At 30.7% G+C, this 20,414-nt stretch overlaps 1 protein-coding gene across 45 annotated transcripts; it reads left to right on the top strand.

Moving 5' to 3' along the window:
• The first annotated feature begins 12,212 nt into the window (after positions 1–12,212).
• LOC112796584 (coatomer subunit delta) lies at positions 12,213–18,327 on the top strand. Of its 45 annotated transcripts, none has more exons than XM_072235458.1 (19): positions 12,213–12,566; positions 12,683–12,744; positions 12,877–12,924; positions 13,103–13,185; positions 13,280–13,347; positions 13,454–13,546; positions 13,687–13,953; positions 14,032–14,103; positions 14,435–14,585; positions 14,668–14,749; positions 14,855–14,927; positions 15,006–15,083; positions 15,169–15,318; positions 15,720–15,780; positions 15,860–15,897; positions 16,532–16,637; positions 17,007–17,231; positions 17,327–17,489; positions 18,022–18,327. In XM_072235458.1, exons 14-19 carry the CDS (start codon positions 15,778–15,780, stop codon positions 18,030–18,032), a joined length of 546 nt encoding a protein of 181 aa, XP_072091559.1. In that variant the 5' UTR covers positions 12,213–12,566; positions 12,683–12,744; positions 12,877–12,924; positions 13,103–13,185; positions 13,280–13,347; positions 13,454–13,546; positions 13,687–13,953; positions 14,032–14,103; positions 14,435–14,585; positions 14,668–14,749; positions 14,855–14,927; positions 15,006–15,083; positions 15,169–15,318; positions 15,720–15,777; the 3' UTR covers positions 18,033–18,327. The 45 variants fall into 45 exon arrangements, with proteins under 45 accessions (XP_072091559.1, XP_072091552.1, XP_072091547.1 ...); XM_072235451.1 differs by having other exon boundaries at positions 14,024–14,103; XM_072235446.1 differs by having other exon boundaries at positions 14,024–14,103; positions 16,532–16,661.
• Positions 18,328–20,414: the final 2,087 nt, after the last annotated feature.

The raw sequence follows: 20,414 nt of genomic DNA, 5'->3' as shown, positions 1-20,414 counted from the left end.
TTTATATTTTTTTTAATAGAGAATACTGTCCTTTTCATCACTCTAATATAATTAGAAAATGTTATATTGTATATTTTGATTCTCAAATTTATAATTAGTCATTGATAATAATATATAAGAGAGATAAAGTGAGTAAAATAATGAGAGAGATAAAGAAAAAAAGAAAGATTTATATATTATTGAAGAAAAAGATTTAATTTTAATTGTTATGAGAAAATTACATATAACATATTTTAATTATAAAAATTAAATAATATATAATAGAAGTGAAAAATCCTAAAATTTAAAAATTAATAAATATTGACTTATAAATTTATAGTGCCTTATTTGGTCAAGTACATACTATGACCAATTTATTCATAATAATCATCTATTTAAGGACAAACGATGAATGAATCACAGAATACTTTTTTAAAATTAAATTCTAATTCTCATTCTCTTAGGAAATGTCAAATATACTAAATAACAAGTCATCTGTTTTGGAAGATGTAGAAGTATAACAAACTAAAAAGAAAGAGAAAAAAAAAAGACTTAATTATACGTAGTTAAGTTCATCATTTATAAGTTGTTAATGAATAATCAACATTCTCTATTTCAAATTTAAGGCAAAAATTTTTTAACCATAGCAGAGCACAAGAAAGTGCAACGACAAAAATCAGTTACTTGCGGAGGAATTACTAATTGGCATCTTCCTTCAGCTGCACGGCCAGGATGTTTGTTAATACAAGCAAGAGTACACTTATTGTCTTCACAATTATCGTTCATTATAAAATCTTCATTACACATTTTTATTTGGCACTCGTAATAGCACCAACATCGATTTCGTCCACCGGGACCGGGGCCGCACAACCCTTGACTGCCTCTAATAGCCGCCGCACATCTATTGTTACAATCGGCGGTACAATCACCATTCTCTTGCTTGCATCGATCACTAGCTACCATAATCATGAGAGCACCTACATACATATATATATTTATATGTTATTAGAAAATATTATTAGTATCAAAATTTTAAAATATTATTTTTCTTATGTTCTTTTATTTTATTATAACTAGTTTTAAAACATTATAATTTTGATCCTCTTTAAATGTTATTACCGATATCAGTCACTAATAATTGATTCGGCATAGTCTCATAAATATAAAAGTTCAATAATAATAAAAAATACTAAAATTTTAACATTATTCACAAATTACAATTCACAAATAATTGTAATATTTCTTAAAAGTATAATATACTTTTTGGTTCCTTAATATAAGTGCAAGAATAATTTAAAAAAAAGTTGTCGTTGATTATTAAACACAAAAAAATAAACTTTAAAAAGAATTATACAAATAGTCAAATATCACTTACTTGATGTGGCGAGAAAAAACAAAATGACATAGAGTGAAGAGTGGTTGGCCATGCTTGCTAAGAAATTCACTAAAAATTAAAAAGGATACTCTTCATAAACTTTTTTATGATATATGTCAATGTTAAAAAATTTTGAATTTCTTAAACTCAGAGCTCTATTTATACTTGAATATTGGTTTTCACTAAACCCTAAAAATCTAAATAGAATAAAATATTTGATTTTATTCTAATTTAAACTTAAATAAAAAATGATAATGACTTAATTTATTTAAATTTTTTAACAATAAATGAGATCACTTATATATTTTAAATTATATAATATAAAATAATTAATATAATTATAATCAATTATATATATTTTCTATAAATAGATTAAATTAAAGATTATAATAAATTTTTATGCACTATCATTCTTTATAAAAGATACATTAGTACACCAAATCACCAATGTTTGCCTTCCCACCTGAAAATTACCAATTCAACTAAAAAAAATAAGATAATTATTCAACTAAAAAAGAAAAGACAAACGCAAATAAATAAGATAAAAAATGAAATACAGTTCTCTTTATATAAAACTGTTGATTAAAAATTAATTCTATATATTTAATTAAATTACTATCTAACTTTTTTCGATCATCAATCTCGCATTTGAAAAATTACATGTTCCCCAATAAATAAATATAATAATTCACTTAGCAACAACGCTAAAAAGAGAAGAGAAAGCGTTAGTAGTTGAGTTGCTGTGCGTCTCACTCTCACTGTCTCACACTAACTCTCATTACTCATAACACTTTCTCTCTTCATTCATTCATTCATTCATAATTTTCACTTCTTCACACAAAAAGTGTCGGTGGGAGTAGCATTACGACAACAACATGAGTATGTACGGTAGGGACCCCTGGGGAAGTCCGTTGGAGATCAACGGCACTGACTCTGCCACCGACTATCGAAGTCGGAACCTGCAGGACCTCGACAGGGCGGCGCTCTCGCGTCCACTCGACGAGACTCAGCAGAGCTGGCTCCTCATCCCCGGCGAGCAGAAGAAGAAGAAGTACGTGGATCTCGCGCGGTTGTATTTTATTTTTGGTAGTACTAGAGAATCAATGGTCTAAGGTAGCGTTTGTTTTTAGGTAATGAGACTGGGACTGAGAGATTGAGATTCAGTATCGTGTTTGTTAGTTTAGAGTTTGTCTCTAATTCAGTATTTCAGTACCTCCAAAAAGTAGGGAAATAGGAGACTGAAATTTTTAGAGATGAAGATTGACCTTTCGGATCTAGAACTCTAATACCATGTCATGAACCCACTCATCCCAAAAGTGTAATCTGACAAGACAATGCAACATTAATAATCATATCTCTAATACTTCCTAAACCTCCATTGTTCACATTGTACGTTTAGACTATTGACTCCTTATACTTTTCCTTTTATTTTTATTTGGTGTCCTGTTTCCAGAGATTCTTTTAATAAAATAAAATAATTAAATATAACATTAACACAATTCTAGAAATAGTTACGTTTTTGCATTTCGTTATTTGTCTTGTTTACGTTGGTTGCGAAGAATATATATACATTAAAATCTAAAATGTGTACAAATAAAACTAAAATAAAGAGAAACTAATTAAAATTATATATTTTTCCTAAATCAAAATTGAAGACACGAATATCCTTTTTAATAAAATATATAAACCGTGACACTTAACTTTAAGTTAAAACGTAAATCCCTTGTGTCTTGAAACGATTTATGCTTACAAATTTATTTTGGATTGATAGTTAATCGTGCTAGAGTGTTGTGAGGCTATAAAAAACACACAAATTACAACAGTCTATTGTAATTTCATGTTCAAATTGAAACACACAAGGAAAAAGGACGATTTATATTTCAACCTTCCATTCACTTTTTAATCTAGAGTAAGACCATAAGACCCATGTGCATCCACTTAAAAGATTGTCTCCTTTACCTTGGCTTCATCAAAAGCTAGAAAACTTATTTTGGTTTAATAATCCAACTCTTATTGCTTTATTGACCTATTTAAAGTCTTAAGAAGAGTCCAACTAGTTAATAATAATTTAATTATTTAATCAAGATATTTAGTTAACAAATAAACAAAATATTTTTTTTTGTATATATAGAAAAATTGTTAACTTTTATTTAAATCATAGCTAACTAGAGTATCTAATTAGTCGTTATTGTTTGTCGTACATAAATTAAACTATTATTTCTTTAATTCTCAAATAAATTTTTATTTCCTTACTTATTAGAATAAAAAAAATTGTAGTACAAATAGTTACTTTCTTCAATTAATTTACTACTCTCTCTCTCTCTCTATCTCTCTCTCTCTATATATATATATTTGAACATAAATCACAATAGCCTACTATGATTTATGTATTTTTATTATTTTACAACATTCTAGCACCATTAATTATCAATTTAAAATAAATTTTTAAGGATAAATCTTTTTAAGGTAGAATAATTTACGTTTTAATTAAAATTTGGGTCATTTAAGATGATTTATATATATAAAATTAAAGACAAAATTCGTATTTTTAATTTTAATTTAGAGAAAATATGTAATTTTGATTCTCTTTATTTTATATATGTAAAAAGTCCTAAAATTCAAAAAAAAAAAAAGAGTAGAGTTGCAAACTTCTTGTGCTTTGTTACGTCAAGTACAAAATACTTTGAATATTTAAAATTAAATTCTCATTTTCTTAACAAATAGAATAAATAACATTTTTAATTACTACTCTGTTATAGAAGTAGTAGAAGTATAACAAATAAACCAAAAAAGAGAGAGAGAGAACTTTATTATACGCAGATAAATTCATCTAATAGATTGTTATTTGATGATCAACCTTTTCTATTTTAAATCTAAGGCAAAAACTTTTTAGCTAACACACGAAAGTGCAACGACAAAAATCAGTAAATTGTGGAGGAAGTACTAGTTGGCATCTTCCTTGAGCTTTACGGCGAGGATGTTTACTAATACAAGCAAGAGTACACTTCGTGTCTTCACAATTATCACTCAATAAAAAGTCTTCAGTACATGTTTTCCCGAAAGCGGCGGTGCAATCGCCATTTTCTTGCTTGCATCCGTCACTAGCCACCATAACCATGAGAGCACCTATATACATATATATTTATATATGTTAATTACAAAACATTGTTTGTGTCAAAATTTTAAAGTATTGTTTTTCGAATGTTATCTTATTTATTATAATTAGTTTGAATAATTATAGTTATAATCACTGATTCGTCATAGTCTCACGAATAAAGGTTCAATAATAGAAAAAAAAAATACTAAAATTTTAACATTATTCACAAATTACAATTTGCAAGTAATATATAATATTTTTTAAAAGTATAATATATTTTTTGGTCCCTTAATATAAGTGCAATAATTATTTTTAAAAGAGTAAAATATATTTTTTATTCCTAACATTGTGATTACTCTTAAAAAATATCTCTAATATTTAATTATATTTAATTCTGTTTCTAATGTTTTTAGTTTTTATCAAAATTATCCCTGCGTATTAATTTCATCTGAAAAATATTGGGGAGAAAGTCAAAGATGTTTAGAGATGGTTTTGAAACAAATAAAAAATGTTAAGGATAAAATTAAATAAATAAAAAATGTTAGAGATAAAATTGAATAAAATTAAATGTCAAGGACATTTTTAAAAGAATTATAAATGTTAGAAATAAAAAATATACTCTATCTCTTTTAAAAAATTGTTGCTGATTGTTAATCACAAAAAAAATAAACTTAAAAAAAAATATCACAATGTTACTCACTTGATGTGAAGAGGAGGAGTAGAGTGGCATAGAGTGAGAAGTGGTTGGCCATGCTTGCTAAGAAATTCTATAACGAAAACAAAAACACTCTTCAGAAGTTTTTTGATGATATATGATAATGTTGGAAATTCTCAAATTTCTCAAAACTATGGAGCTCTATTTATATTTAGCTGTTAGTTTTCATTAAATTTTAAAAGTCTAAATAAAATAAATATTTAATTTTATTTTTATTTAAATTTGAATAAAAAATAATAGTAACTTATTCTATTAAATATTTATAACAATAAATAAGATTACCTATATATGTAAAGAGTGAAAGAGTGTGTGTAAACGACTAAAACTAACCACGAAAGATTATGATATTTACAAATTTAACCATAAAAAATTAAACAACTAACTTATATCCATAAAAAATAGTTTTCAATAGACAAAATTAACTAAATCTTAAAAAATTATTTAAAAATTTTAAACTATCCCTTCTGAATAAAAAAAAAAAAGAAAAGACACAAAGACTAATTAAACCACCTTTAATTTTTTCTATTCTTGTTCCTTTTATTTGATTGATTACTTACTATTATTGAGAGTGTCCCAACCATTCCAAGTATCTTCCCCAATAAACCCCACAAATTCAACATCATCACCTTCAACCCTAACATCACTACCGTCACTAGCTTTATCATCAACACAACCAGTGTTGCCACTTTTGCTATTTTTTATTGCAGATTGTAAATTTTAGGTAATTAATAATTACTTAATTAATAAATTAAGTTTTATTTAAAAAAATTAAAAAATTAAATTTTATAGTTTAATGAGATAAAAATAATTAAATATAAATTTTAACACTAATTTTAAATATTTTAATCTAAAATTAGGCTAAATAGACTGAACCGAATAAAATGGGTCTATAATAGACCCAAAGTCCAATTCACTTACTCATTAACTAAGAGCATCAGCTCTTCTTGCCCCAAGCACAAGGGAAAATGAGAAACACGCTGAACACTCAAGAAAAAAGGGGAGAAACACTAAACTTGCACTCAAAATTCAATTGGTCATAACTTTTAATCCAAGAATTTGATCACCGCACCATTTGCGATCATGCGACTATCGCGTTGAGTTCTACAAAATCTACTAAAAAATTTGGTAAGTACCTCACTATTTTTTACTCAACCTTCCTCCTTATAATTTCAAAAATTAGGGGGTTTGATTTTGAGGAATTATGTGATTTTGGTGGTTTAGGACTGAATTAACCTTGGAGATTTGTTAGATTTTGTCTCAAATGATCATTGATAAGGTGAAAAATTACTAACTCTTGTTAATTAATGATAGTTATGAACCCTATGTTGATTTTGAATAATATTATTGGTATTAGATTGTATACATGTGACTTGGAACCAAATTGATGAAGTTGGAATATTGAGTTGGGCGTTGGATGCTGGAAATCCTTGTGTTGGAGGCTTGGAGCTTGTGAATTGAGGAATTTTGGGGTATTTTGGCATTAGGGAGGAATCGACTAAGGTATGATCTTGATTTCTCGTAGATAATATGTAATGTCATGTGAAAACATAGACTAGACGACCATAGGATAGGTTGGATTATGCTAATATATGATGGTTAGTAATTGATGCAAATGTGGTTGATGTTTGATGAAATGGTGATTTTGAGAAATAACAATGATACATTGATGATTGAGCATAAAGTGGTATTGGACATGAATTGTGGGGTTGAACTTAATGAAATTGTATATTGGTGTGCCATGGAGTGAATGAGAAGGATTGAGATATAGTTTAGCTTGTTTTGGTGCTGTTTAGAAGCTTGATATATTGGTTTTGAATTGAAAACTTGGTAAAAATAGAGGTTTGTAATTTTTGAGAAAAATTGATTTTTGAGAAAAATTGATTTTTGATCGAATTTCGGCGCGCCATAACTCAGCTTCCGAACCCTAAAACTTTTCCAAACTTATGTTAAATGAAAATTGGATCCATGAAGATTACGCCGTTTAAAGAACGAACTAAGAATGATTTTTAACAAAAACATTATGCGCGTTGAAAGTTCGGTGTGTAAAAGTACTTTCTACAGAACTTAATAGCTTTTTACAAAATTTGAGGAGAATACGTACGCGACAAACACACGCGACGCGGACAGTTTTGTTTTGTCCAGACGTCCTGCATACGCGGGTATGTGCATTCGTACACGAGAGGTAATTTTTCAAGTCCGCATACGCGGGCAAGTGCCACGTGACATGGGATATCTTTGCTATTTGAGGGGCTTGCGTACGTGGACGATGGTCACGTACATGAGTTGGGCAGATTACACTCCGCGTACGTGATATTATACGTGGAATCTTGTTTTTGGAGAAAAGTGGATTTGTTTGATTTCAAACTATTTTCTAACTTCCAAACCTCTATGGTTGCCTTTTGAGTTTCAAATTCAGTTTCTACTCATGGTGAGAGGGTGTTGGCTTGGTGGTGAAGAAAGATTGTGAAGTGTTAACTGAAACAATGAATGGTTGGTTGATTGAGGAAGTGCGAATATTGAGACTATTATGAATGAAGGCTAATTGATGATGAGTGATCAATATTGAATGGATATGATAAATGAGACATGATTGACGATAATTGATGATGAGCATGTTTATGTTTTCTCTTTGTTTGTAAAGTATGTTGGGCATTATATCCCATGAATGTGTCGGACACTATATCCCAAGAGCATGGCGGGTACTGTATCCTAAGAGTGTGGGAGCACTTTACCTTGGGAAGTGTATCGAGCACTATATCCCAAGAGCGTGGTGGGCACTACGTCCCAAGAGTGTGAGAGCACTTTATCCCAGAAAATGCGACGGACACTATATCCCATGAGTGTGGCGGGCACTATATCCCAATAATATGACAGGCACTATATCCCAAGAGTGTGGAGCATGTCAGAGAGACGATATATAGGTTAGCTACTAGGTGTATTGGGTTCTGACAAAGCAATCGACATGTGAGCTCACGGCCAGTAGAAAAGGCATACATCATATGTATTTGTTTGTCTTGTTTGAGTTTGCATTACTTGGATTTGCCTATTTAAATATCTGTGCTTATTTTCTATATGTACTATTTGCTGTAACTGCATTTTTATCTGTATTTTTCTTGTCTATATTGTATGTCTGTGCAACTGAGAGATCTTTCGTCTGGTAGAGGAGTGACGAGGGTAGTTCCACCAGTGTTTCGGAGGGCTGGAGGAAGCAAGATTTAAAAGGTTAAGTTACACTTTGAATTGTAACCTGAAACCTCAGATTATATAACCAAAATCTGGTTTAGCTTGTTTTTGAAGTTTAAATTTCGAGTGTCAGAGTTCTAGGATCGCCTCTAGCTTTCCCAAAATCTTATATATTATGTATGTTAGTACTATTACCATGTTGAGAACTTACGGTTCTCATTCGATACAAATGTTGTTTACAAATACAGGTCGAGAGGCACCTCGCTAGGCGTCTAGAGTCTTCGGAGCAAGCGGAGTTGGTTCTTTTGGGGATTTTATGTCTTGTATTAGGCCATGTTCATGTGTGTGTTTTGTATTAGGCCGTGCACGTATGCGTGTGCATGTGCGTGCGTGCGTATGTGTGTGTGTTCTCCTTAGACTCTTTTTTTCATGTATTTTCGAATATTGTACCTCTTAGAGGATACTTTGGAGAAAACAGGTGTCAGTTGTGTTTTGGGTTAATTTTTGGGTATATGTATATGTACTTATACTCCGGCCGAACTTGGCTTTGTAGGTCGAACTCGGAGCTTGCTATTCTATATTTTGGTACTCTATCCTTTATATATATTTCATGTCTTATCCTTATCCGTTTATCGGTATACTTGATTTGAGCGTGATGTGCTTTTCTTTTGCGGTTGTTGTTTAAAATTTTATTCAAGGCTCCTAGATACAATTTTCTTCGACTATATCTATACATATATTTTAATTTTAGAGGTCGTAATACATCACCACCTCTATTTTATGAACTTAAGCGTAAAGTTTTGTGTGGTAGGATGTTACACAGATTCCATCGATTCATCAGATATTATATGCGGCAAGCCAGTCAACTCTCTAAACTTGCTGTTACAAGAATCTTTCTTATTCCTCTTGTCTTTCTTCTTGCTTTTTAGAAGCTTGGTGTTGTGTGCTAACTAGTAGGTGAAAAACATAAGGATGAGAAGTGTGCCCGATAAGTTCAGAAGTGACAGAGGGGGAGAGATAAATGGTAGCATTAGAGTTGATGTCATTGTTGTAGTAGTGGTGGTGAAGAGTGTAACACCTTAACTTTTAGCACCTCATGATCGTACCAAAAGTAAGACGTTACTAACCTAATTCCTTTTATTATCTATTTGATATTGAGTCTTTATACATAAATCTATCAATGATTTTACTAAAACTATAACTTTTGCAACAAGTACAAACAACATATATTCACATACTTAATATTAATAATACGTTGTACTATTACATAAAAAAGCAATTACAGAACCTACCCCTCTGACTAAAACTCTAACTAACAAGGCGAGGAGAAAATAAATTCTAACAACTCAACTCGTAAACATATTCCTCTGTGCTCCCGCAGCTTCGCAATAATCCTTCTCACCTGTAGCTGAAAAGGGTGAAGATAAGGGATAAGAACTGAGGAGTTCTTAGTAGGGTTGGGGTTAGAAGTTAAGTTCATTATCCAAATTTAAAGCTCATATTTTCCTTATAAAAATTTCACGTAAAATGACATTTCATATATTTCACCACTTACTAAGAAACCATTTTAATCAAAACTTACCGCTGGACCTTCCAATCACGGCGTTGGGCCCAAATCAAATCAACTCGGCCTACGTCCCAATTCAACACGAATCACCATCAAAACTCATTCACAAAAATAGAATCAATCATAGACACAAACAATGCAAGACAGACACAAATCAGAGAGCAATTACAGAATATAGAAACCAATCACAAGCACACACAATCATGAAAACATAATCATAACAAGTATGTGCAAACAAGTATGATGCATGACTAGTCCTATACAGGCCATGAGCTTATGTGTCAGTTTGTTGTCCGATTCTTGATAATGGTCCTGAGATAAGCGTTTCGTACTGTCGTCCTTATCTCAGCCAACATCCTCTCCATGAGCATTACGCATCGCCGTCCTCATGGGGAATCTTCCTTTCAGTCTCCAGTGAGCGTTACACATCGCCATGCTCACTGAGCCGTCCTTATAGTATCAAGTGAGCGTTATGTATCGCCGTCCCCACTAGACACTTGGCACTAAGACCCAAACAACACTCAATTTCTTTTCAATCTTTGCTCTCTACTCTACTGCAGTAGAGATTCCTTTAATTAATACATTCTTTTCTATCTGCTCTACTGTGGCAGACGTTCATCAAATTCTTTTAATCTTTGCTCTCTACCCTCTTATGACAGAGATTCCTTTAGTTGATACTTTCTTTTCTCTTGTGTTCTCTGCTCTCATGTGGCAGAGGTTCTTTAGTCTCTTTTATTCTTTTAATTCTTTTATTCTCTACTATTTATTGAATTTATATTTCCACTTAACTCAGCAATCTTTCTCTGAATTTGGCTTCCAGTGCCATAAGCTCTGTAAGCAACCTCTGTCTTATAGGTGCGACTCTTTTGAGCCGATGTATGCATTGATAACTTTTGTAAGCAACCTCTATCTTATAGGTGCAACCATCCCCTGAAGTGACCGATGTATCTCTGGAAAGCAAATCTTGGTGGACTCACCACCATATCTCTACTTATCTCCTTTTCTTTTCGTTCTTTCTTTCTTTTCCTTCTTATCATTCTACAATATAAACTATCTCCGCACTATTCTCTCGTCTTTCTCTAAATGTCCTATAAAAAGAGAATCAAAGATTCTTAATTTAGATTTGTCTTTCTAAAATTTTTAGGACGGTTTTCTACTCACCTTTTTATTATATCATAAATAAAATAATATCTTTTAAATAAAATACTAATACATAATATATTTCAAAAATATATTGATAATAATCTTAATAAATTAATAACAATAATAATGATTTTTTTATTACCCAAAATTTATTAACTTAAGCTTTATTCTTAATCTTTTATAAAATACCTATTTTGCTCCTATAATTTGTTTATTGTCCAAAATACCCAAAAACTTATATAATTACGAATAGTATCTCGATTTTTATATACAAATATAATATTATCCTTCAAAAATAAAATGTAATTACTAATCTTTTTTTTATACCGAAACCAAAATTCTTAACCATTTTCTTTTAAAATATTACTTGTATTTTAATCTGTTTTCGAGTCTTTTATTTACCAATTTTTCTCAACTTTTAATTTAATATTTCAACCACCAAATCTCATCATTTTTTTCAAATTACTACATCACAACAGTTCCAAAATTATTAAAATAATCACAGCTGAACTGTTCTTCATAGTCAAACTAACAAATCACAAGCAACAACAATAATTTAACATAAACTCATTCAAATTCAAACAATAATTAACCAAATCAACATTTACTTATTAAATTCACATTTAATTATTATAAAATTATCAAAATTCTACCTTCGTACGAAATTAAAACAACATAATCTTCAGAGAATTTTTTTGACTGAGCGACTGAAGGAAAAAATGTTAGAAATCGTCTGTGCCTTCTAAAATTCTAATTGCCCAAACTCAAGAGGAAGAGAATTCATCGTCAGTTTTTACCGAACAAAAGTAATACTAACGTGTAGAAAAAAAAATATAAACATTTTTACGAAATTAAATTTTTTATTAAAATTACAGATCAAAACAAACACTACTAGAAAATTAGTTATTACAGACGGATATTTCCGACGGATTTTATCCCACTGAAATACAGACAAAATTTCAGAGGAATTTTTTTGTCGGAAAATAAAAAAAATAGATTAGCATAAATTACAGACGGAAAAGAGAATCCGTCTATAATTCCGTCGAAAAAATTAATTTTTTTTCCGTGAAATGGTTACAGACGGATTTTCCGTCTGTAATTAAATAGACAAGATGCGCGTTTTATTAAATTATTACAGACGGATTTTCCGTCTGTAATTTAAATTTTCCATCGAAAAATATTCAATTAAACCTAAATGAAACACGAGCTTCTTTCATATCAAACATGAGCTTCTTCTTCTTCTCTCTGTACCACGAGCTACTTCATTCTTCTCTCCGTGGCTGCTTCTTCCGCCGCTGCAGCTGCCGCCGTTGCGTCGCACAATCTCTCTCTATCATCCTTTGCGTCGCACGAGATCCCTCCGCCGCCGCCGCTCTCGTCGCATCTACTCCCATCGTCGCAGATCTCTCTTTGCCGCCGCTCTCATCGCATCTGCTCTCTCTGGCTCCTCTTCCATCTAATCTCAACTCGCTCTCTTAGTTCTTCTCGTAACCATCTCAAATTTCAGGTATATATATTCTGATTTTGTGATTCTGTTCTTCGTGATAAATCTTAGGGCTTAATTTTTCTGTGCCATTTTTAGATTTATCATACTCTACTTTTGTGCTTTGTTTGAATCTGCAGGTTTACTCTGATTTTGATGAATTATTTTCTGCAATCGAAGCTTTTTTGACCTAAAATTCATGGTAGGCCATTGCTTTCTATAGTTTTTAATATTTCTTTTTGTCATTGTGCTCTTGAAACTTGTTTATTGTGTATTGCCTTGTTGTTTTATTTGAACTTGGTGACCTGAGGTTTTCTTAATTATAACTTGGAAGGTCCCTGAAGAATATAGTACTAAATTTGATGGATCTTCTATTTTGAAGGTATAAAATTCTAATTCTTCCTCATATTAATCATCTAAATGTTAGTAGTTATTAACACATAAGTTTTCTTGTTGAACTGGTGGCAGAGATGTAGTTCCAAGCGTTGAAGGTGACTTAGCTTCTTTTTTTTGAATTAATTTTATTTTCCTGTATAATGGTGTTTGGTTTTTCCTTGCAGGAGACTGACATTGGGAGGCACGTGAATCAGTTGCGGAAGCATTCCTCCAATGGCGTTCGCAGATTGGTGAAGCTACTTGTGAGGTTGTTGATTACACACTACTTTTCTTTTTATTTTCAAAATTGAATTAATCTTATCATAATTTCAGTGTACTTGATTGAGCTGTTTTATTTGCAGGAAGTGGAAGGAAATTGTGGATGAGTGGGTGAGGTTGAATCAATCGGGTGGAACAGCTTCTCTCATGGGTAAAACCAAACCTCAACTCAAATGTTTTGGGACATTTTTCTTAGTTAAGGAATTAGAAATCCAAGTGTTTGATGATAATTATTGGCGTTGCATTTAAATTTGCAGTTGATGGGGACTCTCCACAGCTGAAAATCACCCAAAACGGGCATCATCAGCTCTTTCTTGGACCCTTTTTTTATTTTTATTTTTTATATCATGGTAAAATTTAAGGCCCTTTCTTGGGGAAGTGATTTGCTTCTATCTTAATCAAATTCCAAACTTTTAAAGAATTGTTTTTTTTTTCATGTTTTCTTTATTGGAAACTTGTATTCAGATTTAATTTGAATATAATTTGGCAGATGTAGGCGCCCCTTGAGTTGCTTTTTCCTCAAAAGAACGAGCAGCAAAGCATATCTTTTGACAGAGACAGACACTTTCACCTGAAGTATCAACAAAGGAGGAGTATGCAAAAGAATTTTACAGGTACCATGGATGTGGATTCAAGTTATCAGAGTGGTAATGGATCTGAAAAGTATGTGCCTTTTGATGTTGAAGACAACCCGAAAAGGGGGATGACTGGTGTTGACTCCTCCATTCGTGCGGTTGATATTGGATCTTTTGTAAAGGTAGAGTTAAGTGATATTTAAGAACTAGTTGTTAAGAACTAGTGTTCTCATCATGTGTCCTTTTTTCTAGTTTTCTAGGCACTTGCAGCATTAGTACTTAAGACTGGTGTTACCATTCAGCAACGTGCAGAGAGACTCTTCTTCACAAAGGTAATTTGTACTCCTTTATGAAGTAGAAGGATACAATTTCAGTGGCTTTTATATTCAAATCCTGTATGCATGTTCCTTTGTTTCAGCTTCAAAAAAGTAGAATATTCTTGTTTAATTGATTTCGTTGAATGCATGTGACTGTAAGCTAATTAGCAAGTAGGCTTGGTTTTGGCTGGGTAGGAAGATCATTGATTCTTGTTTTAGTTGAATGCATATTGGTCTAGGATAATTATTGGTGATTATATGTCTTTGCATGTGATGTTTTACAGCTTGATTATTGATTCACTTTTTTGTGCTAACTGCATTTTTTTAACTTTTTTCCCCCTTGCAGTGTGGAGTCTGGTGACATTGATCTATCTGAGTTTCAAGAAGAGAACCAGGGTGATGATGGTGATAGAAATGATAATGATAGAGATGACGGGGCTGATATTAAAAGAGAAGCTGGTAGTCAAGAGGGAACCAGCAAGCTGCTGGAACAAATGGTGAGATGTCACTAATCATTTTACCTTGACTTCTATCGTGATAAGAGCCTTTACGCTTAAATCATTGTCTCAACTCTTGCAGAAAATGCAGCAGATGGATCTAACCCCCAGCCGAAGAAACTTGTTCCAATTTTTCTTGCGTACTACTTGAATAGCATGATGAGGTTCAAAATTTTAAATTTCTTAACCCTGTGCGTTTCTTCTTTTTCACAGTTTTGTACAGAAATATGATCCCTAGTAACTTTACAATGAGATTAAATGTGAATCAGCAACTTTCACCGGAGTTGGATCTCTTCATGAAACAGAGGCTCCAAAATTATGAGTTAAAACGAAGTGAAATCGGTATGTTACAATGTTTTGTTATATATAATTAAACACAATCATGCTCTTATTTTAATTTGTATCTTATTTTATTGGCAGCTTTTTGTGTTTTCGAAATCACACAAAGGAACCTATGATGGAGAGTGTCCCTTCTACTGCTCTTACTCAGGCTATAATGTAATCATTTCCTATCAATCTTATCAAGTGAATGTTATATATATACGATGATGTGGTTGTTTATAATAATTATTGGATAATACAGGATGAACTTATGTGGGCAGCAACATGGTTATACATGGCTACGAGGAAGCCTGCGTATTTGAAATACATACAAGAAGAATCGATAAGTGCTAGCGTAACAGAATTTAATTGGGATCTTAAATATGCAGGAGCCCAAATTTTTCTTACCAAGGTTAACTAGTTCTTTATTTATTTATGAAAAAGTGTTTTAATTAATTGGTGTGTATCTTATTAATAATTGGAGTTATGTAACAGAAAAATAATCTAAGGTGGTTGTTGAAGATGTTGAAATTTAGTAGTCCTATATATATTTTTCAGCTTTTGATTATACTTTTCCCAAAAACAACACCACCACCCTTTCCCTTTCATGCTTTCACATGACTTGAACAAAACAAAGTTTGAATTCTTTCATGGTGGAGAAGCATTAGCAACCCTCACCTTCTTCTCTAACCCATTGGGAACCTGAATCAATCAATTTTAGTTTCTCTTTCTTTAATGGGTAGAATCTTCCTGTGCTAGTGTTAAAGGTCACACTTTTTCAAGAACCCAATTGCAGATTTGTCCTTGTTTCAGTTGAAGATGGGTATTTGCAACCAGGATGCAGTCAAGCAATTGCAATCCATGATGGAAAATGGTGTGTGCTTCACAACCTTCAAAATAAATAAATAAATCCCTCCTTTTTTTTCCCTAAAATATTTTACTTCATATTTCAGAACATGCATCAGAAAATGAGATTGACATTGTTTTATCAGTAAGTTCCTTCACTATGTATGTATTCACATGTTTTCTCTTTTCTGTTGATAGAATACTGCGTTAGAAACTACTATATTTACTGGATTCTTAGATAAGAATGCTAAATTTGCTACCTAATGTCAATGGATAAAATCAATATTGATGAGGTCCTTCGTTGATCTGATGGCTTTTTTGGTTATTTTCCTTGTTTGAACTTTAATGATATATTATTTTTTGGATGCTGAATTGCTGATTGCAGTATTTATTTTTTTAATTCTGTTTTTAATCCTTGAATAGGTTCTTATGCTGATTTGGTTTATATCTCATGCTCCTTTGTTGTAACATTAAACACATGGGATCTCATGAGAAAATGTTTTATAATGCATTCATTATATTTAACTTTGTTGGAAGGTAGATAGTGTGGGATGTATATGGAAATTGGAAATAACTAAGTTTTATCCTTTGACCTTTATTCAGTATTCATGTTTGATTCGTAAATCTTCTTTAAAGGTTAAACATTTACGGCTATGCGTCTTCATTTTTAATTATGTCACAAAATTCTAATTACTTTTTATTATTTTAGTGAACCAGTATTTTCATTTTTAGATCATCTCTAAGTTAGTATTTTGCTTCTGTTTTAATTTTTTTGGCAGTCATATGTTGCTCTCAAGATCCAAAAAAGTGCAGCCTAGTTTGTTCAGGCAGCACTTCATGAGATTGATGTTCTTTCATACATTGCTAAGGGTGACCCTTCAATTGGTTAGTCTTCTGGATATGTGCAATGTCAGTTTTGTCCTTGAACTTATACAGCTTGTTCGCCTAAATCAGTTATTTCATTGACTTTTTCTATGCCTTGTATTCTAAGTTTCCTCTCTTTCTGTTGTTTTCCCTTTTAGTTCTAACTTTTAATAGTAAAATATTTTGGTACATGACTTTGCATTCTTACTTCGGAGGTTGCATTTAGTAACATTAATCTTTATAGTAAGGTTCAGAATGGTTAACATTTGACCAAATGGTTTTTGGGATGGGAGGATATTTTAGCTTTGATCTCTGATTTGGAACCATTGATGAAATTTCTGTCAAAATTTAGCTTACAATTAGTTTATTCCTTAATCCTTAACATTTTAGGTACCTGAATATTCTGACTACTTTGAAGAAAGTATTTGCAAATGTGCATTTGACCTGATTTTAATCTCTCTTGGACACAAAGAAAATGTGACTGTTACACAAGTTAAGCAATACTGTGAGATGGAGAGTCATGAAGAGAAGCTGCACAGACAGATGAGGGAGGACAAGATTAGAGAAGCAAAGGATGAAATGAAAAGGAAAGCTAATGAGATTGATAAAAACAAGGTATGACTGGATGTGATTTTCTTTTTAATTTTTGTTTATTTTAAATTCTAATAGTGTGCATCATTTAATCAAAAGGCAATTCATGTAATATATAGATTATAAAGAACAGAGGTGATAATTATAAAGGAGGTTTTGGCCCATTACAGTCAATGGGCTCGGGAATATTTGAGAATAGCTTTAATGATACAAGCATCTCCAGCAGTGGAACTGGTTCCAGATTGAGTTCTGATGTTGATTCCTTTTCTACCAAGTCTAAAGGTCAGCTTTCATAGTTTTCATGAATGCTTCTAGAATGCTTCAAAATATATTTAGGAGGCAATACTTGGACTGAACTTTTGGAGTTAAATTGGGGATGAATTCCACTTAGACCAAGAGTGCGCTCAGTGAATTGACTAATGTTGGCTGTAATGAGCTATGGTTCTGTTACACCTGTACAAATATTTAATTATGCGCTGCCACACTATAGAAGTAGTATGTGATTGATAATAATAGTGTAAAACTCTTATACATTTTTGCCACCATTGCCTCATTCATATAATACATCAAGAGAGAGAGGGAGAGAGAGAGAGAGGGGGGAATACTATATATTCAACAAAAACTATTTTCTGCAATTTAGATTTTCACTAGCAACACTTTCAGGTTTCTCTCTCTCTCTCTCTCTCTCTCTCTCTCAAAAACTATTTATTGCTATTTGGCAGCGTCCATGATCTTTAAAAAGTAACTGCAGTGGTAACAACTCCTTTTTGGTTCTTTTTTTCTAATAATTGTCTTATTTGTTGTCTGAGTGTAGATCGGATATAGTAAGGTAGACATCCTCTGTTCAGAAAGTGGGAAGCAGCGAATAATTTTGATGGACCAAAAATCTCAAGAAGCAAGTATATTGCCATCATCACTAAGAAGCTCAAGAAAGAATGAAGCTATCCATAAATTAGGATGTTGAATCTTGATGAGTCCACTAGTAGTTATTTGTCATCTAATATATTTAGATTGTATTGTTGCATGGAAATAATTGCTTCTTATTATAAAGAAAGCGTTTTGTACTCACTGGTGTGTTTTTCTATTTTTATACCATCAATAAAAATTTGTATTTATTAAATTTATATTTATTTTGTATGAAAATAAGTTTATTTTGTAATTAAAAAAAAAATTCTATTTTACCTTACTGACGAATTTACAGACGGATTTTCTGTCTGTAATTAGAATGTAAGATGATTTTCCAAAGTTCAAATTACAGACGGAAAATCTGTCGGAAAATCTGTCTGTAATTACAGACGAAAAATTCGTCTAAAAATTTGTCTGTAATTACAGACGGAAAATCCGTCGGAAAATCCATCTGTAATTATAGACGGAAAATCTGTTGGAAAATCCGTCTGTAATTACAGACGGAAAATCTGTCGGAAAATCCGTCTGTAATTACAGACGGAAAATCCGTCGGAAAGTTCGTCGCCTTTGGAAAATGGATAGAAAATTTACAGAGGAAAAATCCGTCGGTAACTGGTAAAAATCCGTCTGTAATTTTCCGACGGAAAAAAAATCCGTCGATAAATAATTTCCGACGGGGCTTTTACAGAGGGACAAAATCCGTCGGTAATTTCGTCGGTAACCAAAAATCCGTCTGTAATAAAGACTAAATCCGTCTATAAATCTGTCTGTATTAATCCATTTTCTAGTTGTGAAATTAAAATCGGAAGGTTCAAGAGTGTCACGGTTTTCTCTCTTTCTCTTCTGGTCACTTCTTTCTTTCTTTCTTTCTTTCTTTCTTTCTTTCTTTCTTTCTTTCTTTCTCATCGTGGATGCAATGAATCCAAATTAGGCTAGATGATAATGATTAGTATAATGGGACTGATTAGGTGTCATGCTTAATATGATCCACGGTTGTATATATGCACACATGTATTCATATAAGCAATCTTAGCCATCTTATTTTACTTCCTTTCTTTTTCCCTTAAGGCTCGGCCAAATAGAAAGGATAAATAATAATATAGTATAGTAATGATAATAAATTGAGGAAATTAAGTAGTTATATATTAGTAATAATAATAATAATAATAATAATAATAATAATAATCAATTTAATTTTTGTTTTATCAAAATATTTTTTATTAAATAATTCAAATTTAATAGAATAAATTATAATTAAATTAAATTTTAATAATTATAAAATTTTATTTAATTATTTTTATTAAAAATAATTTTTTTAAAAATAAAATTTTAATATAATATATTAACTCATAAATAAATTATTATTTAATTTTTAAAAATTTAAAATCTTACAAAAGAATTAGGCTTGGAGTATGATTAGAATTTAGATAAAGTTAGATTAAAAGCGACAGTTTAAGAATTTTCAATAATTTTTTTAAAAGAGTAATACTACGTAATCAAAAATCACAAACAATAAATATAATATATATTTAATAATATTCTCACTTATAAGAAATTGGGAATCACTCTCTTTAATTAATTGACATAATTAATTTTCTTTTATAAATATCTTTTTCATTTAATTGTAACAAAATCAATTCGAATTTTATGGGAATCAAGTCACAACAATCTCTCTCTCATTATTAGTTCATTACATTCATAATTATACAAAAAAAGAATTTCAAATAAAAGTCTTAAATCTTTATATCATTAACCCTAAAAAATATTTTATCAAAACAAATTTTATAAAAAATATAAAATCTCAAATTTGTTAGTCTCACTTTATTGATGATCAAAAACATAAAAAATTATTGATTTATGACCTGTAACATAAAAAAATAAATAATAAATAATAACAAATTAATTTCAATTCATGAATTATGCTTATTATATGTTTAAATTTATGGATGTTATACATATAAAATTATAAATATTAAATCAGAGATATTTTAATAATTTTTACTATACAATTCATATTTTTATATATAGATTATATATTATAAAATAAAAAATAAAAATAAAATATGAAAGAAAATTATGAAATAAATCATTATATATAATAATTAATTGGTCGGATTAAAATTAATAAATAAATATATATATGAATATCAACTAAAAATATTAAAATAATTTAAAATTATGATCTACTAACACACGTGAGATAATTTAAAAAAATATATATCTTAAAATTGAATAATATTAATTATAAAAATTCGTTAATTATAAATATTATATGTATGAAAGTATGGACATTATGAATAT

This window comes from Arachis hypogaea, chromosome 4, assembly GCF_003086295.3.
Source record: "Arachis hypogaea cultivar Tifrunner chromosome 4, arahy.Tifrunner.gnm2.J5K5, whole genome shotgun sequence".
In the NCBI taxonomy this organism is placed as follows: domain Eukaryota; kingdom Viridiplantae; phylum Streptophyta; class Magnoliopsida; order Fabales; family Fabaceae; genus Arachis; species Arachis hypogaea.
Note: the sequence above shows the minus strand (reverse complement) of the source record. Positions and strands in the feature narration are given on the sequence as shown.